The sequence below is a fragment of the Apiospora aurea genome, assembly GCF_038362705.1.
Source record: "Apiospora aurea strain CBS 24483 chromosome Unknown utg000005l_segment0_segment0, whole genome shotgun sequence".
NCBI classification, from domain to species: Eukaryota; Fungi; Ascomycota; class Sordariomycetes; order Amphisphaeriales; family Apiosporaceae; genus Apiospora; species Apiospora aurea.
This window is the reverse complement of record NW_027117392.1, coordinates 1149539-1176761: the sequence shown is the minus strand read 5'-3', so window position 1 is coordinate 1176761 and position 27223 is coordinate 1149539. Positions and strand designations below refer to the sequence as shown.

General features: G+C 53.8%; 8 protein-coding genes across 8 annotated transcripts; 3 read left to right on the top strand and 5 right to left on the bottom strand.

Moving 5' to 3' along the window:
- Positions 1-1823: 1823 nt before the first annotated feature.
- PG986_006937 (uncharacterized protein) lies at positions 1824-2366 on the top strand (the record flags this gene model as incomplete). The annotated part of the gene is made up of 1 exon (XM_066843159.1): positions 1824-2366. One exon carries the CDS (start codon positions 1824-1826, stop codon positions 2364-2366), a length of 543 nt encoding a protein of 180 aa, XP_066699271.1.
- Positions 2367-3159: 793 nt separating this feature from the next.
- Positions 3160-3610, top strand: PG986_006936 (uncharacterized protein; the record flags this gene model as incomplete). Its single annotated transcript, XM_066843158.1, has 2 exons — positions 3160-3349; positions 3432-3610. The coding sequence occupies 2 exons, from the start codon at positions 3160-3162 to the stop codon at positions 3608-3610; spliced, it is 369 nt and encodes a 122-aa protein (XP_066699270.1).
- Positions 3611-8979: 5369 nt separating this feature from the next.
- On the bottom strand, positions 8980-10854 carry PG986_006935 (uncharacterized protein; the record flags this gene model as incomplete). The annotated part of the gene is made up of 3 exons (XM_066843157.1): positions 8980-9635; positions 9689-10307; positions 10816-10854. The coding sequence occupies 3 exons, from the start codon at positions 10852-10854 to the stop codon at positions 8980-8982; spliced, it is 1314 nt and encodes a 437-aa protein (XP_066699269.1).
- Positions 10855-16534: 5680 nt separating this feature from the next.
- Positions 16535-17729, bottom strand: PG986_006934 (uncharacterized protein; the record flags this gene model as incomplete). The annotated part of the gene is made up of 2 exons (XM_066843156.1): positions 16535-16791; positions 17111-17729. The coding sequence occupies 2 exons, from the start codon at positions 17727-17729 to the stop codon at positions 16535-16537; spliced, it is 876 nt and encodes a 291-aa protein (XP_066699268.1).
- An 866-nt stretch (positions 17730-18595) lies between these two features.
- Positions 18596-19612, top strand: PG986_006933 (uncharacterized protein; the record flags this gene model as incomplete). Its single annotated transcript, XM_066843155.1, has 3 exons — positions 18596-19039; positions 19107-19294; positions 19384-19612. 3 exons carry the CDS (start codon positions 18596-18598, stop codon positions 19610-19612), a joined length of 861 nt encoding a protein of 286 aa, XP_066699267.1.
- A 520-nt stretch (positions 19613-20132) lies between these two features.
- PG986_006932 (uncharacterized protein) lies at positions 20133-21446 on the bottom strand (the record flags this gene model as incomplete). The annotated part of the gene is made up of 1 exon (XM_066843154.1): positions 20133-21446. One exon carries the CDS (start codon positions 21444-21446, stop codon positions 20133-20135), a length of 1314 nt encoding a protein of 437 aa, XP_066699266.1.
- Positions 21447-21484: 38 nt separating this feature from the next.
- On the bottom strand, positions 21485-22864 carry PG986_006931 (uncharacterized protein; the record flags this gene model as incomplete). Its single annotated transcript, XM_066843153.1, has 1 exon — positions 21485-22864. One exon carries the CDS (start codon positions 22862-22864, stop codon positions 21485-21487), a length of 1380 nt encoding a protein of 459 aa, XP_066699265.1.
- Positions 22865-23943: 1079 nt separating this feature from the next.
- Positions 23944-26528, bottom strand: PG986_006930 (Cullin-domain-containing protein; the record flags this gene model as incomplete). The annotated part of the gene is made up of 2 exons (XM_066843152.1): positions 23944-24127; positions 24193-26528. The coding sequence occupies 2 exons, from the start codon at positions 26526-26528 to the stop codon at positions 23944-23946; spliced, it is 2520 nt and encodes an 839-aa protein (XP_066699264.1).
- Positions 26529-27223: the final 695 nt, after the last annotated feature.

Here is a 27223-nt window from a genome sequence, read left to right as displayed (position 1 = left end):
ATTCATTGCCCACGACTAACCTTGGTGGCATCCGTCCCTCAGCATAGGATTGTTCGATTATTGACGTCACTGGCCAGGGGTGCAATCCCATCTAGTGTTTTTACTACATTTACTATATTTAATAGATACTCAGATAGAGATTGTGCCAGCAGTGAATCAGAAAGCATCCACCGGAACAGATGAAGGCATGCGAGTTCGTCAGATAGATGGATGCACGCTCCATCCACCAAGCTGAATTCCTACGCGGGGGAAAGTCAGAGGTGTGTGTACCTTACAACCGTGGTTCCATACTTGAGTTTTAAGACCTTTACAGACACCATTGTGTGATACGTGTCAAGGTCTGATAGTCTCAGGATATCAGACCATGTCAGCTCAAACATCCCAATTACCCATGAATGTTACTAATGGCAGGCCTTTAAAACCCCACCGAGACCTAGTGGCGGTATGTCCACCCTGATCGTCAGGTAAATAGAATGCCCAACCAACCCTTATTCTTCCATCCAGATAGGATACTGGTTCTGCCGACGCTGGCTTACCTAAAGCCGGAAATCCTGATGACGACGCTGCTTACGAGAAACGGGGTCCGTATCATCATGATGTTTACATCCTCGATTTACCTGCAGTTCACTTAGCCCCGGATTAAGAAACGATAGGCAAAAATATCTAGCCTCAAAACTCTAGGCACACATCTCTTCCCTTTTAGTCCCCCTCTGTGTGCCATTCTTCTCCTGCTGAGGGCTTGGCATCGCTTACTGCTTTTTTCACGCAAAGCAACTTACCGGCAGAGTAATATCTGTGGATGACCAAAAGCTCGAAATCAGATGTATTCTACAGAACCGGGCTTTCCTTCTTTGTTCTACACAGTACAAGGTTTCCTCAACTGAATTGAGGTCAGCGGCCTGCTTCTCACATGACAAAGATATCTTACTTTCATCTCTCTACAGGTCAACGAGAAGGGGAAGACCACCGTCTATATCTGCTAGCAGATGTCAACAGGCACAGCATCTTGTGTTCGTCCAGATATACAATCGAGAATGTAGCTGTCAGTTAGAATGAGTACTAGCCAAACTGGCTGAGTTCGACTTCTTACCTGGGGACACTGGGTATGCAACTCCGCATGAATATAATTATTCAACAGAGTACGGCAGGAGGAAGGCTAGGTGCGAGCGGCTTGTGTTTGTGAGCAGGGGCCATTCCTTCAAGTATCTGATCTTACTTTGCTTGGATAGCATGGAAAAGAAGTCACATCTCTAAGCTTACCGGCTCGTCTACCACACCGTATATGCTATCACTTCCTAAGATGTGCATCACTCGAAACGGAAGAAGCCGCGGCAACTCCTACAAACATTTCCCCCAAAGGCGGCTTGTGAGGGCGTAATTACTCTCCAGAATAAATCCCTTTCTTTGGGGCTTTTCAGGCCAACTCTATATCTCTGCCCGTCATCCGGGAGTATACACATCTTCAATGCTAATAATTGAGGGATGCCTGCTCCACTACCATGTATGCAACTTGGCAGGGCCGTGAGATATAATACCCCGAGGCATATTATGTCAGTGCATCATCAGCATATCAAGGTCATTTCCACTAACCAAGGCAATTTTGGCTGTTACAGTGCCACCCAGCTGGGCAGAGTCTCCTGTTGAGCTGATCAACCACCTGAAGGATTCGGTATCCAACTAGATACACGGTCCGGTTATCGCCAATGGTGTATCATCTTCTCTTCACGAAGTACTACATCAAGTCAAAGAGTGGAAACGCCATATATACAGGCCCAAGCGCTGGATCGTGGATCATGGATTGACCCGGTTCCGCCAGGGACGAGATGCTGGACCGCATGGGCTCGCTCGAGCAGACTCGAAACCAGAACCTGGATGCTTGCCGACGTAAATACTGGACCAGTTCCAATTCCCTGAAAGCGTTATTGGCGTTTCGCTGTCTCGCTCCCCAGATTGGTATTGCACCAACAAAGCCGGACGAACCCCGTGGGGAGCTTGTTGGAGAGACATCGATGGGCTTTTTCCTGAAGCTTAAATCCCAGCCCCCCCCGAGAGAAAGGACTACGTTATGCATATATCCCAGATCGAGAGACATATCGACAACAAAGGCTGCTGAGTGGGTTGAGAATGTTAAGACACGACAGAAGGCACGGTTCGGATCTGGCCACCTGATTCACATCCGTGTCGGTCTTCGCTGCCGATTCGGTTCAATACTGGCAGGATATTGGAACGAGGATGCGCGAACACGCTCTCTGGAACCAATCCCAGGGCACGTTTACGGATGTGCACAAAAACGGGTGCATGCATCTTTCGAGGGCCCGTTTCTAATCGAGCCTCATCGGGACGACGCGCAGAGTGTTACCGGGTAATGGCACGGCTAGAAATGACCTAGTGAAGGTTTCGGGTCGGACTTAATTAAGCCCATCAAGGTGCAGCTGTCAAGTAACAAGACAATAGGTAACAGGGCGGCTTGCTGACTAGCTGCATGGCTGGCGGAATGCTGGGGGTTGGAGGCTGAAATGATGTAGACCACTGCGTCATTGTGTCACAATTTTCGAAGCAAATGCTCCGGGTAACGTACTTTACCTAGGTGCAGTGGGGGACGTGGCAAGTGGACAGTCACATCGCAGAGCTTCGCTTTCCTCGAACGAGTCCTAATCGAAATCAGCATGCTGTAGCTTTATAGGCGAATGGACAGAGCTCATGCATCCAGTCAGCATATTCTTATCTTCATTAACCACCCAAAGACGGTGGTGATACAGCCATGGAAGTAGGTATTGTACCCATCCATTGATCTCAATTGACGATGCTTTGTTGGGTGGTGGTACAGTAGGTGGAACCGAATTACGGGACGGGCGTGGCCTAGGCTAGGCCGTCTTTACACGTACCCCGCAAGAAAGTGCCCCCCCCAATTCGGCTTTCTGGGGGCTTCTTTCACAAGCGTGACATCATCGACCATCATCGCTGATCAAAGGCAGCAGCTGATCCAGCCATACATATATGAGCTTGCCTGTCTCTGCCTGGATGCGGCTGTTATCTGGTACTGCCATTCCCAAAACTGCAACTAATTTCAACTCATCGTGAAATCGAACAGACCAACCTAAACCCAAAACCCAATTCCATCGACAACTTCCACCACGAAAACCATCCCAACTCATCACCATGTCGTTCCTCACCCAGACCGCAACCCGCCGCGTGGCCATGGCCTCGCGGTCGGTCATGGCTCAGGCTCCCCGTCCCTTCAGCATGGCCACCCGCCTGCAGAAGAACCCGGTCGAGGCCACCAAGGACACTCTGAAGCAAGTCGACCGCAAGGTCTCGGACAAGCTCGTTGATGGCATCAATGCTGCTTGTAAGTACTCTCCAATTGGGGAACCCATCTCTTCCCGTGCCCTTTCCAGCATCAATTGCTAACCCATGTCCTCTTTGCACAGCCAAAACCGCCGAGAAGGTACAAGACACCAACATTGGCAGCAAGGTCAAGGGCACCGCCGAGCAGGTCAAGGGCGAGGCCGCTGGCAAGGCCGAGGAGCTGAAGGGCAAGACCGCCGGCAAGACGGAAGAGCTGAAGGGCGAGGCCAAGGGCACCGCACAAGAAGCTGCCGGTAAGTGATGATACTCCACGGATACAGCACATGTCCTCCCCTTCTCCATCGCACCAGATTCATTGGCATGTTCATATACTAATTCGACTCGTTCCGTAGGCAAGGCTAAGGGTGCTGCCAACAACTTGTAAAAACATACAAAACCAATAATAATCGGAGCGGATTAATGACTTTTATGAGCATGCGCACCACCACCCAATACCGGGCGGCTGGTTGTAAGATTAGACACCTTTTCTCCTGCATCGGTCCACGGAGTTTATCAATGGAGATACTTTACGCCAATTGACGTTTGCAAACACATGATTCGACCTCGACTTTCTTTTCCCAATGTGCCAATGTCACAAGTGAAGATCAATATATCAGACGGCTATCGTCAAGCAACTTCGACCTTCAAGCTAACATGGTGCTGACCTGATCTGTTAGGCGCCATCGTCGTTCCACTTCAACGAACCCATGGTCTGCCCAGCATGATAAGATTCTAGATCGTTGTTAGGTGAACCCGAAAGATGGGGCGCAAAATGTGTTGCCAGTGTATCTGCAGCACCGTCACACATCAGCCTAGCCAGTCCTTTGGCCATCACAGGCGAGTTACTCAGCAGAAAGGGGGCGCATCTGCCCGATTTTGGCAGCGAGATGCATTGTCAGTGTAGCGCATGGTAGGAACGGGCAAATCTCATCGGAACAGAGGGCGTGGCCCAAAGATATGCTATGCCTTCTCCTGCAGACAACCGCCGATGACACAGCAGTACGAACACGTGGTGGACAGAAGGAGCTAGGAATCTCTCTGGGGTTGAATACCACCCAGTCCAGCTGTTCATTGGCTTCCTGCGCTCCGTGTCACACGAGCACCCTTTCCTTCTAGGACCGCGGCATACCCGACCCACTATGTAGTGGTTACTATACGCAAAGGGTTCTTCTGTGGGACAACATAGGCCCGTCAATGCCCGTCCCCGAGACGTGGAGACTCCCGCCCTTGCCAGTTCGTCTCGAGAAGGCTTCCACAGTATGTATCCCGTACTAAAGAACGGGTATGCGCCCCGAACCGCATACTGCTATGTAGTATCGCTGCACGTGGCTGGCTGGCTGGTTCCCTCGTATTCCTGCAGCTGCCCTTCCTACGCTGCTGCGACAACGGCAAGTTGTCTTCGGCAACACTCGTCGTGGCTACTCAGGTCCTTGGGATAAAGACCGGGACGGGTAGACTTGCCAGATCAAGGTATACCGACAAGTCTCCAAGCGGAGCAGTTTCCGTTGCCTTGATCATCAAAAGGGATAGGTCACATACAAGCGTTGGGTTCTCAAAAAGGGGGGGTTAAGAAGCAGATACTTACCCTGTGGTGCAACGATTAAAATCATCACAACAATAATAACTCACATACATGCTTATCATATCAAAACTAACAACTCCATAGTCTCTCATCCCTGGGTTAGACCGAGGTGTGCGAGTGCAATGGCCATTTGCTTGGAAAGCCTCCCGAATCTCTAGGCCGAGACAATGCATACACGGATTCAGCAATCGTCCTATTCGCTGCACCCTGTTCGCCCGAAACTCACCCTCTCTCAAATACTTGCCATGTTCTGTTGGGTATCATGGTCCCCAGTTGAGTGTGGTGGGATGCGAAAGCTACCATGGCCAGCGTATAGTGATAGTCACCGCGCAGCGTCACTTCTAGGGTGCCGCCGCTCTTGGTTTGCCAAATCACCACCCAATATCAAACAATCACCTGCATTTCTCAATGTCCTTATGTAAAATGGGGCGGTACTTCTGAAACAGATTGCTGCCAGATAGAATGACCGCGAGGTTTGTCGTTCCTGACTTCACTTCGTCTCGAAGATCCCAAGACTGATTCTTATGCCATCTCTCATCCACTGCTCAACTACCGAAGTAGTCAGCAGCTTTGATTTTGGCATTGGACTGGCATTTAATTCGGCAAGAACTGGGAGACCGGAGAGAGAGAGAGAGAATCGGATAGCTTTGAGGTACTGATTATATCGCATGCGATAGTCTTGTTCACGAGCAATGGCATTAACCCCCTCGTCCAGGCATGTCACCACTCGCCACCCAATAATCAACTAATATGATGGCAAGATGAATAGGCACGGTGGACTATGTACGCAGGGCGCATGTCGAGAGCCCGAAATCATAACAGAACGGTAGGATGAATGTAATGTAAGATCCGAAACTTGGTAGCTAGCCGGCTTGGTTAGGGGGTAAACCAAGGAGAAACCATTGCGTCTTACTTCGTATCACTGTTCATTGAGACGACTGGAAGCGGCCGGAAGGACCTTTAAGCCTTGGAGATGGCCGTTGTGTATATGATTGATACCTCATACCAAGAACCGTCACATCCTAGAAAGTATCGACATAGGCATGCCCTACCTATGGCAAAGTCACTGCACAGCTACTGTAGCACCGTCATCTTATATTTCGAACGAAGCGCCCGTTATTATTCCTCACTCTGATTTTGAGTGCGATTGCATGGGCTCTAGTCTATCTTGCGTGATCTAGCTGGGCCACCGTAGCTCGCCGGTCGTCGACCACATACAGACACAGAGGGAATAGAGATACGCATGCCAGCCCATCTCCTTATCGAAGGAGTGCTTATCATGTTGCTTGCCTTTTGAAACCGATGAGTCCCAATGCACAATCCTATAACTGACCAGGCATCATTGGGGGATGTATTCAGTTATCAATGGTATCCCATCGGAGGGGAAGACATGATTTAGTACGGAGTCAGGGGGCGGGGGTGGCTTATAAGGGATCAAACGTTCTCCGACATCATCAAGACCATCAATCGCGTACTTACACCAGCCGCATAGTGCTTCTCCCACTACCATCAACGCTGGGCGACACTTGGGTGATTGTTCCCTTCCCTGATGTCCTCATCCGGCGTCCACCCACCCACGCGCTTGATATTGAGAGGGGGAGGGCGACGACGACGACGACGACGCAAGGGAGGGAAGAGACAGGTAGATTACCCTTGAAGCCGGCTAGGCCAAAAGTCGAAACGAGCCACGCGGCGGTCAGGAGGGAGGGCGCCGGCGCAGCGCCTCCTTGTGCTTAGCGCCGAGGCGGTGGTTCGATTAGCCATCCATCCCCCGGCACTTCTTGGCTTAGTGTCCCATCGCTTGCGCCATACCCGTGATTGAAGCAGGCCGCTACTAAGTAAGTAGATGGGGAAGGTGAGATTGAATGCGATGCAGCGTCGTTTGATCCCGAAGCCTCATGTGTACTCGAGGCCCCTAGCTTCAGGAGCCGGCCCTCGTGTCAAAGGTGTCAGATGGACAAGATGGCCGCCGCTAAGGCATATTGGCAAGCGAACCGAGGCAAAACAAGAGTTCTTGTCTAGTCCTCTGTTCCTTGCCGCAATCTTCCCCTAAGGCGAACTGCCTAGGTAGGCAGGCCGGCTTCGGTCTCTCGAAATGAGATAGACCCATCCGTCCCGAAATAGATATCTTCAAGCCTTCGTATGTTTACTTTGTTCGTTTGCCAAGCAACGATCAGAAACGATGATACGCCTTGTGCGAAAGATGAAATTTGATGCCCGTGGCTCCTCATGACACTAATTAAGGAAGGCTAAGGCTGATCACGTTTCTACCAATGTACCCCCCAAACACTCCCGATTCCCGACGACATCGCTGCTGTAACACCCCAAGTCGCTTCCTCTTGGCATGGAAGGTCGTAGTATAGAAGGAAATTGGAGAGGACAATCTTGAGACGAGGCCATGACTGGGCGCTGCGGTGCTGGTGTCGTTCAAGTCGATCGTGTCGCGGATCGTGGACGAACGGGGGGTGTGGCGGTTTTTGGCGGGGATGGATCGCATCGATTCGGCTTGGCCCTGTCGTCCCCTAGGTTTCATCCGGCGCGCGTACCCCAGATTATCCAATAATGCTTCTTTTTCGTCTCACTCCGTGTGCGCGCGTGTGTGCGTGTTGCTGACGATCCTTCTCTTATTCCTGCGTGCATGTCCAAATCGTCGGATTGCGTGTGTAAGTGCCCTAGTGCTTACGTCTGAACCTTATCATCATCACCGGCATCCATTTTGGGCCAAAAAAAAGTCAAGCAAGCAAAAGGCCTGATCCTGACAAAGTCAATGTCAGTGTTCCTGGAACGATGTACTCGCTAGCTTAAGTTGGTATGATAGGAATTTCAATAGTCGTTGAATGTGGTACGAACGCATCTAGAGCAAGGTTGCAGATCCTCATAAGTCGAATTAATTGATTGCCAAAGTTGTCGCCCAAGCGAGAGAGCGTCGCTATGTCAACAAGAACAGGCAGCGAGTGATACAGCGATCGGCAGCGCTGTTGTATCCGACCCCAATCTACCGAGCCTATCTCGCCTGGCGATTTTAGTTCATCTAGGCGATGCTCACAGCCTTTGCTGACTAGCAAAGCTGCAAGCAGGGCCAATCCCGTCGTCGATCAGATGCCAACCCGGCCACGTTTCAGCATATGCCCGTTCAACCCTGACCGAACCAGATCAGCCCTCACCTGCGCTCTGAGGAAGCCCAGGGGTCCAGAGTTGGGACGTCGAACCGTCTAGAACAGGGCGAACGTGTCGGCATGCTTCTCAGCTTAATCCTTAGCCTTGCTGTCGAAGCCCTGGAAGGAGCACAGCGTATACGGCTTGGCAACGATCACCTAAAAAGCCGTCGCCAATACATTCCACAAGACATCACCTGAACACTTCGCAAAGGTAAAAGTGGTTTAGAATGTGATTAATGAGATGTGTATTCTAAAAAGGAGAAAATGGACGTTGGATGTTACTTCTACGCCATATAGCGCCAAGCGAATCCTTGTTGGTAGTGACGTTTGCCTCTGTACCGTGACTTGCCTTTTTTCCCCGATGGGTATCAACGGTCATGCGTAAACTATCCCTTCTTTCGTTCTGTACTGACAGGATCCTATGTGCGGGCCATTACTGGTGAGGCCAATTGACCAGTGTATCTCCCATGTACTCCTTAACCATGCATTGCAAGTGCCCGAAACCCAGTGGGCGTGATATATCCAGGACTCCGACGCCATGTCCGCTGCTCGGGAACATCAAAATATGTACAAATGGACGAGATGCAGTTTCTCGCTGGTCGAGCGGAGCGTAATGTGTTCGGCTCGACGCAATCGTGAGATTGTAAGGATAGGCCACGAGAGTGGTCTATAATTTCCCCCAAGTGGAAGCACCATATTGTGCCATATAGAAGCTCAATCGGTGCGAACTCCAGTCAGTGGCTGGTAGACCATTGCTGAATTCTTGGGCATTGTAGAGGAAGTGCGTCGACGCTCTAATTCGCGAACTTCGTAGATTTTCCTCTCTTCCTCGTTCGAGGCGCTGTCGTAGTCGCGAGCTGGCGGAGAAGCGCATAAAGCTACGCCACAACTCTATTGGGGCAGGAGCAGCGCTCCCTGGTTCGTCTTCTCGCCATCGTCCTCCTTCACATAGCTGACCATCTGTTCCGTGATTCTTCCACACCATGGGTCCACGTACGAGGTCCACAAGTTGGCAACGAAGTAGTTCAGGGGAACCCACAGAGGCAACCAGATCAACAACTTGTGAGGACCAGGAAACTTGAGTTGGCCCGGCACCCAGTCGCCGTGTTCATTCTGAACATCCGCCGGCAAGCGCGTGCCATAAACCATCCAGCAGAGGACCCAGCGCAGAAGAGGGCCGTGGAGCAGATAAACAGCGAATGACTGCTTACCAAGCCAAAGCAGGTATTTACCAGACAACACGTCCTTGATGAAAGGGCTGAAGTGGATGCCAAGCGTGATAAGCTCAAGGCCAATGCCAGATCCGTAGCGGGGATAATCGGCTTTCTCGGGAACGATAGCAACCAGGACGTTGTGCATGTACCTGGACCAGGTAGCCCATTCGGGGTGACCTTCTGGGTACGATGCAACATAGAGACCTGAGATAAGGCATACGCTAGCAATCAGACCAGAGAGACGGGTACGGTTGGCAATGAAGTCGTTGGCTGCGGGTGTGTTCTGGATTTCGCAAACGAAGACGCCCCAGAAGAATTGCATGCCAAACGCGGCTGTATCATTGGTTAGACGTCAATCAAAACCGGTACGGGGACAGTTTACTTACAGTCTGAGGCCATCCAGAAATAGGAGAACACGGACAGACTGGCCATCATTCGGTATCGTGGCTGCATGTAGGCAGTCGCCGTCATGAAGACATAGACCCACAGGGCACCCTTGAGAAGCGGCAACAGTGTCCATTGGTTTCCATCGTACGAATTGTGGCCGTGGGTCCAGGTGGTGATGCAGTTGTAGACGAGACTCTTGAGCGCTTCGCCCAGATAGGGGACTTGATCGGGCGCTGTAAGCCCTGACCACCAACTGTCGCTTCGCTTAGCCACCAAGAACAGGCCAAATTGGGCCATAACCCAGATGATGCATGTTGCGATCGCCGTGGGGATGATCAAACGGGGGAAACGTCGCAGGGCAGATTTCGACATAGAACTGAAAGCTAGCGCCTGGTTGTCTTGTCGGCATAGCTTGATGGGTTTCAAGGCGCAGACATATCCGGTGACGAAAGCGAAGATAGAGACTCCAATACGGCCCTGTACCAGAATGCGCAGGAACGGCAGCTGGAGTATGCGAGGCTTCGCACCATCGGCGGACGCTGGAAGAAAGAGGTCGCCATCAAAGGCACGGGCGATGTGGGTCAACACCACCAACGTTGAAGCGAGACCGCGTAAGCCCTAGATTCGAGACGGCGCATCGTTAGCTTCAGAAACCATATTTGAAGGATGAAAATGTGTAAGTGATGTAGGTGCAAGTAAAGACCAGGGAGAGTCGGATCGGCAGTGGTATCAAGACGACTAGCGACCAATTCTGCGCAACCCAAGTCTTCACCTCGACTGAGAGGCTATGGCGACAGCATAATCGGCTTGACGAGCCCAGCCATACCTGACGCCTGGCTTCCGAATGCGCGTCCCCAGCCAGGAACTAGGTTTGGCTCCTCCCGAAGCTTCATATCAATGCCCAAAAACTCAACGGCGTCGGAATGAGGGTCGGTAGACGGTGGGCGCGCCGTCTCCGCCAGGCTCGCAACGAGCCGGAACCTCAGAATTCTGACACCTAGCCAGCCGCTGGGTTAAGGTTCTTGGCCCGAACCGCTTCGTAACGTTGAATTCGGTATGCCCGTCCCGAGTGTAATAGAAGGGATGGTTCAGGAGAGCTGTTTGGGTTTGGGGGCTGCCAACTTACATCCACCCATTTTACGTTGCCTTCCTTGCCAATAGCCATTGTTGTTGTTGTTGATCAATGTCGGAATCGGGGCTGGTTTGTCGTCGTTACCGAACCATTCGCGCAGAATAATCAACAATAGTAGGGTACTGTATTGCGTCGGATTCGAGATCGGGGTCGAGGTCGAGATCGCTTGCCGCCCACGGCCTATCTGAAACGGCACAATTTTGTTCTGCACAGCGCTTTGTACGGAGGTGCAGAAGACGTCCACCAAGTTGTCCAAAGAACCCGCAGAGACGACCGGAGCAGTAGACAGTCGGTGATAATGCGCCGATTAATGAGGTATGCAGAGATGGCGGGTGGCGACGCCAACGGGAGGTGGTAGATATATGAAGCGACAAAAAGAAATCGGTTTCAAGGAAACGGTAGTCGACTAGGATGGGCAAATGCCTTTTAGGTTGCCAGCAGCAAGCGAATATTGACTGTGGCCGAAGTGTGCAACAAGTTGGGAGGAGGGGGAATAAGGAACAGCGAGAGGCCTAGACTAATAAAAGAACGGGATACAATGCGTACTTGAACAAACCGGAGAGAGAGTGGTGAATTATAACAAGGTGAGGGCCATGCAATAGGGGAAACTTGATCGCTGCCCACCCCGGAGTGTGCAAGATAGCATTTCATCCACAGTCATGGGGGCGTGGATGAGCGACGAGACAAGGCCAAGCAGAGACTTAGTCGGGCTTGGCGGGTAGGGATGTGGTGGAAAAGGGCATGGGTACTCCATCTTCTACAAGTATGTACTTGGTAGGACTGGACTGTAGGTTAGGAGGAGGACCGACTTGGGATCAACTGGTCCCGTTGCTGGCTGGCTGTCTGTCTGTGTGCATTTCCTGCCGGTGGGGTACCGCAGGCGCTGCAAATGCGGTACTTCCAACATTAGACTGACTGCCAATCCTGGGTGTGGAAGACGTACGACAGGTTACAACCGCCTCAAGTACCTACTCCCAGAACCTTAGCAGCTTAGCTGGTGGCATTGGATGCCCTCTGGTACTTGCCTTAGGTACGTTACTTGCAAATCATCGATTAATTTGGTGGCTCTGCTTGGACGACGACTCCCGTTTGCTCGGACGTTGGTTTCCAGACCACAGAGTTGCGACCCGATCTTGCCGCTACTGGCTTGTTTTATATTTATGTGTCTACACGGAACGTTGTCAACACCGCCAAGAAAACATAACCTCAGGTTGCGTAGTATAGGTGAAATGAAGATATGGTGATAGGCGAGGACTGCCAATTTTCACAACTCAAACCGAAGCAAGGCATGGCCATGCCTACTTCCTGAGTTACCAGCTCATGCAAACACACACTCAAGGACATGGAAGGCGATGACGGGGTTCTGGCGAGGCGGACTCCCTCTTTTTTTCTTTCTCTTTCTGACCGTTCGATCTTGATTCTACAATACGACACGAACTGAAGAGATTCAGGTCCATTTTTGGAATGCCTTATGGACTAACAACCAGTTGACAGATACATAGAACGGGCTCAGCGCTAGCAGGCTTACATGGTACCTACCGTAGCAATAGGAGCTGATCTCACCCGCGTATGGCTGCGGGCCCCCCATTTCACCTTCCAAGCCGGGCTACGTGCCGTGTTTGCTGTGCCTGCTAAACTCGGGTCTGGGCAGGCGGCCAGTACCTAGCTAAATAGGTACATACATCATATTCCGCCAGGGATCGTCTCGGTACGGCCCAGAAGACAAAATAAGGTGTCATGCGGTATTCAGCGCCATCGTTTTAGTTTTCGGTTTCCAGCACGTTACCCATTTCTACGTCCATAATGTGCCTGGCCGGTGAATTTTTGAATCGGTCGGGCCTGTGGCGACTGGTGTATGGCCGAGAAGAAAAAGAACGAGGCGATGCATGGCTTGTCCTGTCTGCGTCACAACACCACTAGGCGCCCGAAGACTTCAGAGAGGAGCCTCACTTCCCCCTAGCCAGCCTAGGTATCTAGACAGTTGACTGTTGACACTACTTCGGCCACTACCTCGTACTTATAGGCATATCCACATGGGCTGTAGCAGCCTTGGCACGCAACGGTTCGCGCTTGGCCTGTTTTCACCTGGTCACTTCTCTTTCGCGATTGAGACGGCCTTCGCTCATCATTTGCAGCAAATCCCCCCTCTTGTCGTGCAAGCAAAACGCCTCGTCATATGGGCACTTGGTATCAGAACTTTCCTGGAGTCCCGTCTGATAGTGGGAGCGGCGTTTTCATTTGGCTCAGTTGCATATCATGACGAAGTCTGCTCCCCAAAAATATGCTGGCCTGCCCATAACGGAGTGGGCGGAATTAGGTGGTATCATGGGTGTTCTGGAATTTCTTGCTTTCGGCACCTTGGGCCGCCCCACAACTTTCGACCAAAGCGACCAAATCAATCTTACTAGGGACAGACGGGCATGATCGGCAACTGCACAAGCTCGAAAGAGGAGCCTCGACATCTCGTGGAGTTGATTTAACGACGTCAATCCCTCTTGGCATGGCATCTGCAGCCAGCGGATTGGTTCCCACTAAGCGGTAATATAGTGGAGGGGGCTGGAAGGGGGGAGCAAATGACAGCCACAACTTGCCAATTTTGCGCGCCTTCGTGTTATTTCAATTCTTCGATTCCGCTGTCCAAGATTATGCAATGATTGAGCAGGAAGCCGCCCGCTTTACCCCCCCGAACCTGCCGTTATTATGACCGTACACGTAGGGGATAAACAAGACCAGATAGAATTGGCGAGGGTGCTGCCAAACCGTCCCTAAGCTTGCTGGCCACGGCGGCTCACGTTTTTTCTCGTTTGTATCACACACGAACCAACCTCAGGCGTTTGTACCACTGGCGAACTAGTACGCCACACTGCATCCGTGTTGGCTGTGGAGGCTTGGCAGTTGCGAGCTGCAGTGCCAAGATGGGTAGAACGGCATCTCTGGCATTCATCGCGGTGCGCAGTCTCGGATCCGTCGATCACAAACAATTCCGTGCCCCTGCTCGACATGGCTAGCTGCGCGTCCTTACTTAATCATCCTCCCGACAGAGAGCCTCATGCTTCATGCCTCATGCCTCGTGCCTCACTGCCAGGCTCTTGTATTATCTCGATGACTCGTGCCGTTTCAACGCCCTTGACGGTTGTCGCTGTTGGCAAACTCTGGCTGTACACACGCACAAGGCATCCCCTGACTCATCTTGATTTATTAATAACCGAAGAAGAACCAACCAAACCAAACCGTGTCTCTGCATTTCTTCTTGCTCTCACCGGACCAGTCAAGCCCAAACAGATTTTCGCTCATCGGATTTCAAGAACCATCAAACATGCTTGGCGTCGACTTGGCAGTTTTGCTTCTCCCACACCATGATGTCTCCTTCTTGCACATCCGATGCCCGAGCAGCTTCCCTCCCCGGCGCCATTGGCAAGGCAAGGATCGATGTCAATGAGAACACAGGTTACCGGGTCTCGTTCTTCTTTTCCCCAGACGCATCGCGTGCACGAGCAAGTACTTGCATACTTACTTGCCTGGTATAAGTCAGTACGGCTAACCAACCCCCGTCTGTCCGTCCCATGTTTCTCGAGGCGCGATACAGTAGCAATCGACGCTATTGGACAGCAGCCGGAATATTCGCAACTCCACTCGCTCGATTCCAAAGTTTATCTTGAACACACACAGACAATCTCGCCTCGTACGAATCAGCGACTGCCATGATGCCTGATTAGTGCTTCTATCGCCTCGATGACCCCAGAACGATGGGTCTCTGCAGTGGCTTTCCGTGGTGTCGAATGCCCTCCTCGGGATCTAAGCCACGAGATCCTAGGTTTCATCTCTTTTAACGCCCTTGACCCCGGTTTTTTTTCCTCTTCTGAGGCTGACGCGTCATCCCCTGAGATGCCTCATTACCGGCCTTCCATTCCGCCCCCTGATTGTCTCTTCTACCGGTCAGGCGTATGAAGCTCAAGACAGACCAATCAGTGACTACCTTATCAACTACTGCGGCCACCAGGTACCTGACCTAACCTAACCTACCACATTGAACAAAAGGCCAATCACTTATTACCGCTTCCGGTACCATTGCAGCGACAACTACCACTCGCCAAGCAGAATGTGCCGGATAAGCGACTTGCTTACTACTGAAATAATCTCGCTCTAGCCAGCAATGAGGAAGCAGTATGCTGCGATCGATAATGTAACGATGCAATCACCACCATGGCAAGACAGGCATGTCTGCATTGGCTCCGTGGACTTTCATATTTGCAGACATTGACGCCAGCAATCCATGTAGACGTTGGCACCGGGTATTAGACAGCCTGTCCCTTTCCAGTCCAGACCATCAACCATTAATTGCTGCTCACCCCAAAATATCCTCAGTGGCAGTGCAGCAACATTGGGGACTGGCGAACACATACGGTTAGTGGCGACAGTATGAAGACGCAGCATGAAGTCTGATAGACCCGAACTAGAACTTGGGCTTGAGAATGGCAAGTATTGTCTGTCACTGGCTCGAGGGGCGGCGGTTCTGATATTAGATCAGGAGGGACCGACGCGCGGCCCCAGAGGCTCACCGTACGTAGTATTTCGACTCAAAGCGCGGAAGAAGAGTCCAAACTAAATAGAGGAAAGAGCATCTCTGGTGTTATGCTTAGGATAGCAGATTCGATTAGTTCCCGTTGGTGCCCCAGAGTATTGACTATTCTTCACCCCCCCAAAGAAGGAGCCCGCTATGAAACCCCAGAATGCCAACGACATCGGTGCTAGTTTGCCCTGCCCAGTTGGTCGTCAGCTGCATCCGCTTCTTTGATTTACTTGCTGTTCATATCAATCTGTTCCGGTTATCCGGGGCGGCGCTACGTATCTTGAGGGGGCTTGGGGTCCTTTCAGAAGGGCCCAAGGGCCCCCCTTTTCCCCCGCGTCGCCTCGAGAGGAGTATCTCCGGACTCCATACCCCGTTATGATCAAATTACCAACTGTCGATATTATTTGGTGTCGCATGCGGTATCAGTGTGTCTCATCTTTCAAATAGCCAGTGAAGGTGGGGCCGCTGCCCGAGGATGCTCTTATCCTTTCTGTATTTGATGTTGTATCGACGCCGGGGCGCGGGAGAGAGGGTCTGAGAACTTCTCGGCCATCACAAGGAGGCACCTACCGCCACGAGCCGCGCGCTGCCGTCCCCGGCCCTCGCCAACCCAATCACCGAGCTGGGGTGCCTGGGGTGCTTGTGCGTTTTGTGAGACCACGTGTAAGTAAGTAGGTATGCTAAAAGATTGGGCGTCAGAGCGACGGATCTTGTAAGTCAGTGCATGATGGACCATGTGAACTATGCACGAGAGGGCCGATCAATCATCGGCGACGTGGACATTGGAGTATGTACATAACTGCCTTTTTGGCATTTTGGAAAGTGGATTTGCTATACTTGGCGTTCGCCTGACGATCGGTATCCAACCCTTCGTCATTGCCATCTCTGAGGCGATTGGCCATCGCGCCTCCCGAGCAAGCAGCGTCAGAGGGAGAGTCTCGGCGCATATCTGTCGGCTACATCGGCACACACACAACGACCACACAAGACAGCTAGGCGCCGGTGCACGTAATCAACACACAACCAGATCGTCTCCTGGCGGCAAGCATTCCTCTGCAGACTCCCGTTCCCGGCGCCGCAACGGGGGGGGTGCGCAAATTAACGCCAGACGACGACGCTTGGCGGCTACTATGTACTGGGCGGCTAGACATTGAGATCGCACCACATCAGCCATCCCTCCTTGGCCACGCCCGAGTCCGCCGCGTACGGCTTGACTTTGCGCCCGTCCTCGTCCTCCACCTCGATCTCCCACATGTTCACGTCCAGGTAGGCGTAGCTTCTGCAGCCGGCGGGCGCGCTCATCCAGTTGCGGTAGACGGACGGGACGCCAATGCCGGCGTTCATCGCCCTGAAGCCCCTCGCCTTCAGGTCCAGCATGACGAAGTGGTTCAAGGCCGACACTGCCAAATGACGTCGGTCAGCACACACCGATACACGTGAAGACACACGGGATCGCTTCGTTCCCCTCATGATGAACGGGATCGACATAGGAAAGAAGTAGTGAGTGGTGGATTATATTTGTTGATAATACCCTATATATCGTCTCCACCCTCCCCCACCGGAACCAAAATTAAAGGACGGTGAGAAAGGGGAGAAGAGGGGTTCGTGAGAATTACGCCGTAGAGAGGGGGGTCGAAATTTCAATAATACAGAAAGGGAAAACAATAGCAAGCAGACTTACTCAGCCCACGCCCCTGGTATTCGGGCTTAGTCACGCACCCCATGCGGGCCACGACCTCGCCGGGCCCCTGGGGCTCCCACGTGCCCTTGGGCCGGGGTCGCGGTCGCGCCAGAACTGGCTGACGCCCTTCTGGAGCGGGAAGGAGGCGTGCAGGGCGTCGCAGATTTCGGGCGGTGGCTTGGCCGCCAGGTCGCACGACAAGGCCACGCAGACGAGGGGGAAGTCCATGCCCTCGACCATGCGCCGGGCGCCGCCGCCCGTCTCGAAGTCCGGCTCGGCGTCCGGGTCGAGCTCGTGCCAGTAGATGGCGCCGCCGCTGCTCTCGTGCTGGCTCGCGTCTTCTCCGTTGGACGTGGAAGCAATAGACGTGGATTCGGGGCGGGCGAACTCGTACTCGGAGTCGAAGACGCCGTACGACACGCCGCTGTTGACGGCGTGCAGGTAGTAGCCGTGGAGCGCGTCAAAGGCCCGCAGCGCGCTCCGGGTCTTGGGCGCCGCCATCAGCGGCTGCCAGATGGACGGGCCCAGCAGGAACCCCTGGACGGCGAGGGCCTTGGCCCAGTCGATGACGCCGGCGTCGAGGGGCCGGATGGTGTACCGGGGCGGCAGCTGGATGCCGTGGGTGTCCTGGACCGGAGGTAAGAGCATGCCTCCCATCTTGTCGAAGCGAAGGCGTTGATTGCTTGACAACGGAGAATTTTGGGCGCGCGCGTAATCGTTGATGATGGCGTACCAACTCACAGAATCTACAACCGAGGTCGTGTATCATGCCGAGAGGGTGCGATCTGCCATGTTGTAAGCGCTCGGCTGGATCGGCAGGAAGCGCCGCTGATATATATATATATATATAAGCGACACACACCCCGAGCAAGCGGTGTTATCGACGACAGTTGGTGGTCGTTGGATGCAAGACGGACATATTCCCCCATCGGTATGGATGGGTGGGATTGACCTGCGCGTTTGGTTTAAGCGATGCTATGCCGGTACCCGACAGTCTGGTAAACCCCCTCCATCCTCCGGGCTTGCGGCCATAATTTCGGCGAAAGAAAGGGCAGGAAAGACCACCAGGCAATGGCTTCTTTCTTTAGCCTTCGAATGAGACCCAAGTGCCAACATATTCTTTGTCGTGTCGGTAAATAGAACATGCTCGTCAAAAGAGAAAATGTTTGTTGCACTCAGAGAAGCATGTTTAGGTAGTTGAGGGTATTTCTTCCCCCGCCCGCCCCAAGCTCTGTTCCCCGCGTTTCTTTCCTTCAACTCCCACTGGATTGGGTTCTTCGGACCGTCTTCCCCCATTGCCGAATTCATTCTGCGCCCCTGAATCGCTACTTTCCCAATCGCAAATGGATTGTCCGGATCGTCGGGTACGAGTCGGCAGGAATGGAGAAGGCCTTCTACTCAGCTCTTGTGAGGCTAAGATGCCAAGTATATAGTGGCTGCCGGCATATCCTCCACCATTGGGCATAGAAAGCAACGCAAGATCGCAATGAATTGAGCGTCCCATGTATTCAGAAACTTATACAATGCGCGTATCAATCTGCCTTGCAGGGTCCCTCGCGGCCACTGCCGCCTTTGCCGCCTGCTCGACCAGCGGCGCCATCAAATGCCCCGTGGTGCTGTCAGGCCAAGTACCAGCGTCGATGCAGCTGACCGACTTCGACACGGCGGCGACCAACAAAATCTTCAGCGCCGGCAACGTCAAGGCGAGCGGTCTGGCCTGGTCGCAGATCTTAAAGTTCCCCAACGTGACGACCAACTCGCGCTTCGACAACGCGAGCATGCAGTCGGTCGAGGTCACCATCGCCGACAGCTCCGTCTTCAAGACCCAGTACGGCTTCCGCCGCGCCGGCCTGCAGATGCTGGGAGACACCAACACCGGCGGGCCCGGCACCGTCGGCGTGCGTACCGTTCATTGGAGCGTCTTGCAGGACCCGGCCCGCAAGCTCAACCTGACTCATGAGTACCAGGTATGTGTAGGAGTGTGAAGGCATACGTACAAGGAAAAAGGATCTGACACGCCTCTCCTTTTCTCAGAACATGTGGCACGAAACTGCAGATTACAGCGCGAACCAGTTTGACTTCAAGATGGGCACGCTGCTTGACCGCTCCAGCGACAAGAACGCCATGAAAATCACCAACCGCAAGGGCGAGGTAGTTTGGTCGACGCCCATTGAGGCGACTGCCTGGCAGAACTTTGCCGTCACCTTGGACTATCAGAAGAAGTACGTAGTCAATGCATCCACGCACAGATCGGCTTGCCAAGTGACCAAATCCTGGTGGAACGGGCCCATACTAACATATTTCTTTCTAGCACACTGCAAGTCTACTACTCCAAGGGGCTTTCTACTCTGAAGCAAGTCACCGCAGCCTTGCCCAACGACAACTCGGGAGAAGGGCAGTACCAGATCGGCATGCTGAAGAAGCCCACCGGGACCGATGATGTCGTGAACTCGGGCTACCAGGAGTCTGGAATCGACGAGGGTCAGATTTACGGCGGAATCTTCATTGAGGACAGTGCTGGCGGCTGCTTCTCGCTGTGAAGGATCGGTCCTGACGGGTCATACATACATGTCATTGAGCGGGGGAACACACGAGTCACGTACGCCATTTGGCGAGCAAGGTACATCTAGTAAGTACGTCCTGGTAGGTAATCCCACGGTCTATTCGTTTTCCCAGTTCTTCCTGTCTATGTACATAACAACAGCCCAAACTTTGTATATACACGGCCTGAGTTAGCCAATACGACTTACCCTTTGGTCTATTCTACACATACCAGTCTGTGATTCGTTCTACTCCTTACGTTGCTTTTTTTTTTTTTTTTTTAACTTTACCCAAACGCCGAAAACGTATACTATTCGCACGCCCCTTACCTCAACTGGCCAACGTTTATATCGCCTGTGCGCCTCAGCCTACGGACACCACCGCTGCCACCCCTCGCCGGGGGAGACGGCGACTGGCTAGGCAAGGCAAACCGGTCATCTCGGGTGCTAGGCAGATACACGGGCCTCTCTTGCGACACGCTCAGCTTGTCTGGCTGACCGGCCACGTAGCTGAAGTCGCTCACCACAGACGCAGTGGGGTTCGGTAGCGACGGCTCATTCGCTTCCACTGGCAAACGTAGTTGTTGCTGTTGTGGTTGCTGATGACGCTGCTGCTGTTGCTGTTGGGTCCATTGCGGCGCGAAAAACTCTGCCGATGCGACTCCGGTACAGCAGCATTAGCAGTGGCTGCAGCCTTGTTACTCCGAGGCAGGTAGAGCGAGTCGAACCGATCGATACTGCTACTATTGCGGCGGCTTCTGTCGAAGTCAGGCGCTGATGGCCTCTGTCCGTTAATCTTCTCCTGTGCCCGGTGACACAGTGCGGCGCTAGGATTCTCTACCATGACAGGGGCAGTAGCAGTAGCAGTAGCAGGGGCCGTCTTCTGCTGTTGTCGTATGTCGCCACCGGCGCTGCCGACACCGACGCCGGGTTGGCGCAAGAAATGCTCCGGGCGGCCTCCACGCTGGGTGGCCCGGCAGAACAGCTCTTGTCGCTCCTGCTCCCGTCGGGACGTGACGGGAGCGGCGTGAGCGACATCGTTCGGATACGGTATAGCCTCGTTGGCCTTCTCGGGCCGGTAGGCGGACATGCGGCGCTGCTTCTGTTGCAGACCGCTGGCGTTGGCCGATGCTGCCATGCGGCTGGCGAAGCTGGAGCTAGGGGCTGGCGGGGGAGAGGAGGACGAGGAGGACGAGGAAGGCGACTGGGCTACTATCGTTGGCACTGGAGCGGTCTGCGATGGCGGCGGCGGCTGTTGCTGCTGGAGGCTGATGCGCCGAGTACGGCGGCGCTGGTGGTGCCTGTCGCCCTCTTCTTTGTGCTGGCGATGATGGTGTTCCCGCTGTTCAGGGGCCCGATGCTCCCTCCTCTCCTGGGGCCGCGCACCATACCCATTATAGTACGAGGGATACACCCTGTTGGGGTCCGGGGGAATGATCCCCGCCCTGGCCTTCTGGTCCTCCTTAAGGTCGTGGAAAGCCACGGAAAAGCGGTCTTTGTACTCGGCGCTTTTCTCCAGCATCCGCGCCGGCGACAAGCTACGACAACTCGACCGAGACCCGGACCGGGCCGCCGTGGCGGTGGAACCCCGCGAACACCGTCGGCTGCGACGATGATGGTCAGAGGGCTCGGGAGCCGAAACCATGTCAACATCGTTACTGTTGTCATACACCTCGCCGTCCAGGAAGTTGGACTTGCTCAGCGCGGCGACCGGCTCCAGCTCGTTCTTCGCCAGAGTCTCGGTGCGGTAGACGCCAATGACGTCAAACGACGCGGCGGGCTCCTGCGAAGGCGGAGAATAGATGGCCGTCACGGGCCGCGGCGAGCGCGACATCCTCCGCGACTTGGTGGGCGGCACATCGTACACGGGGCTCAGCGGCGTCGCAGACTGGGGGCCGTGTCCGCCGCGGCCGTGTTCGAGGCCGCCGGCGGTGGGCTGCACATCTCGAAGTCGACGCTGTCAACGCGGAGGACCTCCTTCTGCTCCCGCTTCTGGCGGCGCCGGTGCTCGCGCTCGCGCTCCCGTTCGAGCTCGCGCACTTTCTTCTTTTCGTGCGCGAGCTGGCGCTGCAGGTCATCCGCGACAGCGGCGAGGTCCTGCGCCCGCGTGCTCTCCACGCCGCTGCTGAGGCGCCAGCTCGTCCGCTTGCCGGCGGCGCTGTGATAGGGGTAGCCTTCGCCCCTCGGGTAGTGGGAGTAGGTGGCCGTGCTGTAGCCGCTATAGGCGCTCTTGGCATCGTCCTGGTCATTGGTCGCGCCCGAGACCGACGAAGACCTGGTGCTCACAGCGCCCCGGCGCTTGCGGCCTCGTGGCTTCTCCGTGGGCGTCTTGGGCTCTTGCTGCTCCATATGGCTAGAGGCTGCTATCACGGTCGCCGCTGAAGACCGACGTCTACTTCTGTCATGGTGATGACTACTAGATGACGTCGATGATGACGGCCGCTTATCTTTGCTCAGGTTTATGCCCTTCATGGCATCCGAAGACCACTCGGGCATGTCGCCAAGGATACTGTTCCGCACCATGGGCGGGTAGGCGCGGCTCTGACGCCGCTTCTCGCGACTGCCGCTGCCAAGATAGTACCCGGCCTCGCTCTTAGCTTTGAAAGATTGGGCGTTCCCCTGGACGGGACGCAGGACGGCCGAGCTCCGAAGGCTCTGGCGGTCGTGATCGCTGTCGTCGAGGATAGCCGAGCTGTCGCCACCGCAGGAAGCGGCCTCGGCTCGCTTAAGCGCCAGCTGTTCATAGAAATACTCCCGGCCGGCCGACTCGAGAGTGTGCGAAGACGATTCGGGCGAATACGAATGAGAATTAGAAGAAGACGACGTGACCGACTCTGCGAGCAGGCTTGCGCGGTCTCGAGAACGAACACTCTCGAGGCTGGTGCGGCGGGGCTTGACTGAGTGTCTGCTACTAGAGTCCCGTCGTCCCCTGCCAGCAGCAACCGCCGCCGCCGCTGCCGCTGCCGCGGCAGCACCATTACTACCACTATGACCGTTGGTGGAGGAAACGATGCTACGCCGACGCTCGCGCTTGCGAGTCAGCTCCTCGGCGTCGGGCCGCGTGGCCACGACGGCGCCGATGCTGTCGTTGCTCGACTTGCCCCGCAGCTCGTTCTCGAGCGCCGTCAGGGGCGTCGTGGTGCGGACGGCCGGGTCCAGCACATCTGGCTGGTCGATGCCGGCGTAGGGGCCGAGCACAGCGACGCGGGCCAGCGACTGCTGCTTCCTGATGCTGTTGGACGAAGAGACCATGATAGCGACAATACTTCCCGGAGAGCCCCTAAGGTGTCAGCAATAAGCCTGTCTGTTTCGTAAGATGTATTTATAGGCTTGAAGCAAATAACAACAGGATTTGGCTATCTTTGGAAAGAGAAGAAGGAGAAGTATAAAAGGGAACCGGCCTTTTTGGGGTGTGGTGTGACAGGTGCCACAGAGTCGGTTGGTTTTAGACAGAAAAGTGTGATTGCTTCGAATAACGAGCAATGAAGAATGAATGAATAGCCGTTTTCGTAGACGAAAAATTGGGATGAGTTGGGTTTGCTAAATATACATGCCGCCGACAGCAGGAACAGGGGCTTTCTTAAATCCCGGCAGGGGGTAAGTTGAACGGGACAAAGAGGTTAGGGAGTCGTTATCAAAGGTTGGGTCCAGATCGAGGCCATACAATAGCTATTGTGCCATGTTTCCTTTGTCGGGCTGTCGAGTTCTGGCTTTGTTACTGCCCTCGAAGCGTGCCACACCATAACAACTCGAAAGTGTTAGTTCTCTCAATGGCTTCCCACCTCGACGACCTCGTCATTGAGCGCGCGCCGCCGTAGGTCTGGCCAGGCTTTATCTACATTTGCCGAAGAGGACGTAACATGTCAAAAGGATCAGCTGTACTAAACAATCGTAGATATTAGGTAGACGTAGTTTTTGCAATATTCTTCGTGTTGCTCTCAATTGGTATCCGTATCTATGGTACATGCAAGTTGTGTTATTGAGCGCTCCAGACGCTCTCTCATATGCCGGTAGTAGAGTCAAGAGCCCCAATGGCAGTTGGTGGGAGCGTCTGATCATAATAAGATAACATCCTTTTCACCTATTCGCCTGTTGCTATGCAATGCCATGCCATGCCATGCCATGCTGCCATGAGAATTGCTGCCGTGGGAAACCATTGCTTCCGCCATGTTGTTCTTTCGTTCGTTGTGTAAATGCAAAGTCGTTTCGTCGTCAAAGTGTGTGGCCGGGTGCAATGAAATGGGTATCAAGTGCCAGGCGGCCTGAAGTGCAAATAAACACGACCCCGCGGGTCTCCAAATCGCAATTCTCCATCCTAATTTGCCAAGAAATTAGGCCAAGTAGCGGTACGAAGCACGTCCGGTACCAGCGCCAAGCTCGAACCGCTCCAGGTACTCTCTCTCGATCAGATCCGAGATTCTGTTCTTGATGAGGGAAAGATCGGGCTTGAACTGGCCGCTGATCTGTTGGATGGTCTCCATGACGAGCTGCTGGTGTTCCAACTCCTTGCGCTGCCTGTAGAGTGGGAGGCATGGTTAGCAGATGTCAAACAATAGGCATTTGAGGGGATCAAAACTTACTTCATGATGCGAACCACGGCCGCATCGATAACGTACTTGCGCGTCTCCAACATCTTGTTGTCCGTCTCCTTTCTCTCCTCATCGTTCTCGACTTGGTTGGCCACGTTGACGTGGGCAAGCTTGACCTTGAAGGTAGGAGAATGGAATGCGTTGTTGAAGGTGAACTGATCGCCAGGTCCAGACTTGGACTGGGGGTTCGGGTCCTTCACGAGGATGCGCCGGTTCTTGACAGCCGACAGACCTGTCAAGATGTTGACCAGGTCAGTTTGAGGAATGTTTGTCTTCTCTTGAATCTGTTCAAAAGACAAAGCCTCTCCATCAGGCAGATCGTTGAACAAGAGCAGTACAGCCATTCCAAAGGTAGGAATCGAGAGTTCGTATCGGCGGTCTTTGGACTTGGGACCCGTTTTCTCGCCGGGAACCTTGGGGAAGAAAGCACGGATCTCTGCGGTGCCCGCGTTGGCGATCCAAGTGAGCTTGCGGCCTGTGCGGTCTTTGCTGTAGAAGCTGTAGAAGCTGTCCTGCAAGGCTCTGATCTCGACGGGAAAGTTGATGCTGGGTCCGGCTTGGTCTGGGCCAGTGTATCTACCCACGACATCCTTGGGCCAGTTATTGCCGCCCAGGACGTTGATGCCGAGGCCGATCTGATCGTTACTAGTCGCTCCCAGACCGCGCACGTGCTTAGCGTACGCCTCCGTCATATCCTTGGACAGGCTGATATCCCGGAACATGCCCTCAAACTTGTAAGTGAAGCTGTTTCCTAGCTCACGCTTCATGCGCGAGATCATCTCCGTCTCCACCTCAAGATCACTAGACTTCTGGTGCAATAGACGACGACCAAGATGCTTCTGGTAGTACGTTTCGAACTTGTCCTTGTTCTCGAGGTAGCGCAGCAGCGTGATAGCCTGCTCCAGGACCAGCTCAACTTCAGCCTCAGACTTGTCCTTCACGCCTGTCTTCAGGTTGTAATCGATATAGAGAGACAAGTATTCGGCACTGCGATCGAATCTGTTGATGAACTCCGCAAAGCTCTTCGTGAGGGCAGTCTGAAGCGTCAGATCATCAGCGAAGCAGCCTGAAAGAAGACGGTCGAATCGGACTTTGAGAGTCAGCACATCGTCAACCCATTTCACAGCAGCAGCGGTTAGCTGCGCTGAGGTGTTGCGCTTGTTCTTCGACTTGTCGCCATTCGTAGCAGAGCCTCCATCTGCGATGATAGTAAAGTCCGTTTCTGAGAGGACCTTTTCAATTTCACGACCCAATTCGATGATGCGCGTGGACAAGGCGGACTTCAGAGCCGTCTTGTTGGGGTCAATGCGCGAAACCAGCTGATAGAGAAGTTTGAGATCCTCGACTCGATCATTGTCGATCATGGCTCGAACACCACTGCCGTCGAGATTCATGAACTCTTCGAGGTGCTTGCTGATGAGCTCCTGCTCGACAACCGCGAGGATCCTGGGCAAACTCATAAGTGAGATTGTGGTAGCGCAACGATCAGACTCCTCGTCCAGTCGACGCTGTGTGTGTCGCAACCAGGTTGCGGCATCGCCCTCTTGAAGCAGTCGATCGCATTCATTCTTGTAGAACGCATGGCTGGAATCGAGGAAGACGGGCTCAAACACCTCAAAGTAGAGCTTCTCGTCTTCGTTCTCCTCATCGGTCTTATGCAATGACTCGAGCATAGTGGTGCAGCTGCGCAACAGGCCCTTGTCAATGACGTCTCCTTCTCGCTCCATGTTGATCTGATCAAGGATAGTAGCATTGAAGATATCAAACACGATGCAGTCGGACTCCTGAGTGGAGGCGCGGAGGATGTGATCGCGAAACAGGCCGATGGTCGCAGCGAAAATGGTAGGGCGATTCTGGCCCTGTGTGAAACCTCGATCCAAATACATGAGGATGTCGGCTGTCATGTTCATGGAGGTATTGTGTTCCTCCCAGGCCTCGCGGATGCCCTTGAGGAATCTCTCGCCCATAGAGCGGCGCTCAACGACACTGGAGCCGGGCACATCGCTGAGGGTCATGGCGACCAGGTTTCTCGAGATCAGCTCGAAGATACGAGGGCAGACTTTGTCGGTAAACCATCTCTCCTCAAACTGCTTGACATTCTCATAAAGTCGGTCACCAGCTTTCTTGAGTACGATCTTGTAGGCATAGCGGTAGAGCTGCTCAAACGAGAGGCCGCTTGCGTTCTTCTCGTGGATGTCTCGCAGGGCCGACTCGAGGTGTTCCCAGTTAAACTGGAACTCGTCGGCATTCGGGGTTACTATCGGCTGCAGAGTGAAGAAGTAATTAGAAGTTGGAACTGCGGGTGCCGGTCTGAGCGGCAAGGCCATGGTGGCGGTGATGATGGGCAATGTGGTATGGGATAGAATGTAGTTGATGTCTTGTGAGCTGGAGTACGTGTTGGAGTGCGGGCTGGAGTGCGGGCTGGAATGTGTGATGGCGGTTGGAGAGGAAGGGAAAAGAAAGATCGTGAGATCTAGAGCTGGTAGAGTCGTGGGTATTTATACAGTAGAAGGGAGGCCATCGTCACTGGTGACCCGCTTGGCAATGAGATGGGCCATGATAATAATAATATTGGCAGCGCAGTCACCAGATAGTCACGATGTAGGAGAATACGAAACCGGGGCTTGTGTAGATGGGTAAGAAAGGTATCGTGGGGTAGCGGGTCCGCGATCTCGAAGTGAAGGGCGAGTATAAAGGCAAGCGGGGCGGCAGCGAGGTGCGGGATGCGTAGAAGGCAGGCACCGACGGTGAAGTGGGGATTAACCATCAAAACGCAAACGGAACCAAGGAAAGAGGCGCCGGCGCAGTGAGGGGCGAGTATGGAGAAGGAACCGAGGGTGAGGTGAGGGGCGAGTATAGGATCGTGAATTTGCGAACACAGGGGTATATACTTACTCGTCTCGGGGGTCGAATTCTGCTGCCGCCACGCAGGGCGGAACCTCCCCTGCCTGTAATCATTGTTGCGGGTTCCGCTCGTTGCGACAGTCTAGAACAATAGACGCAGGCGCATAGTATTGTCGCA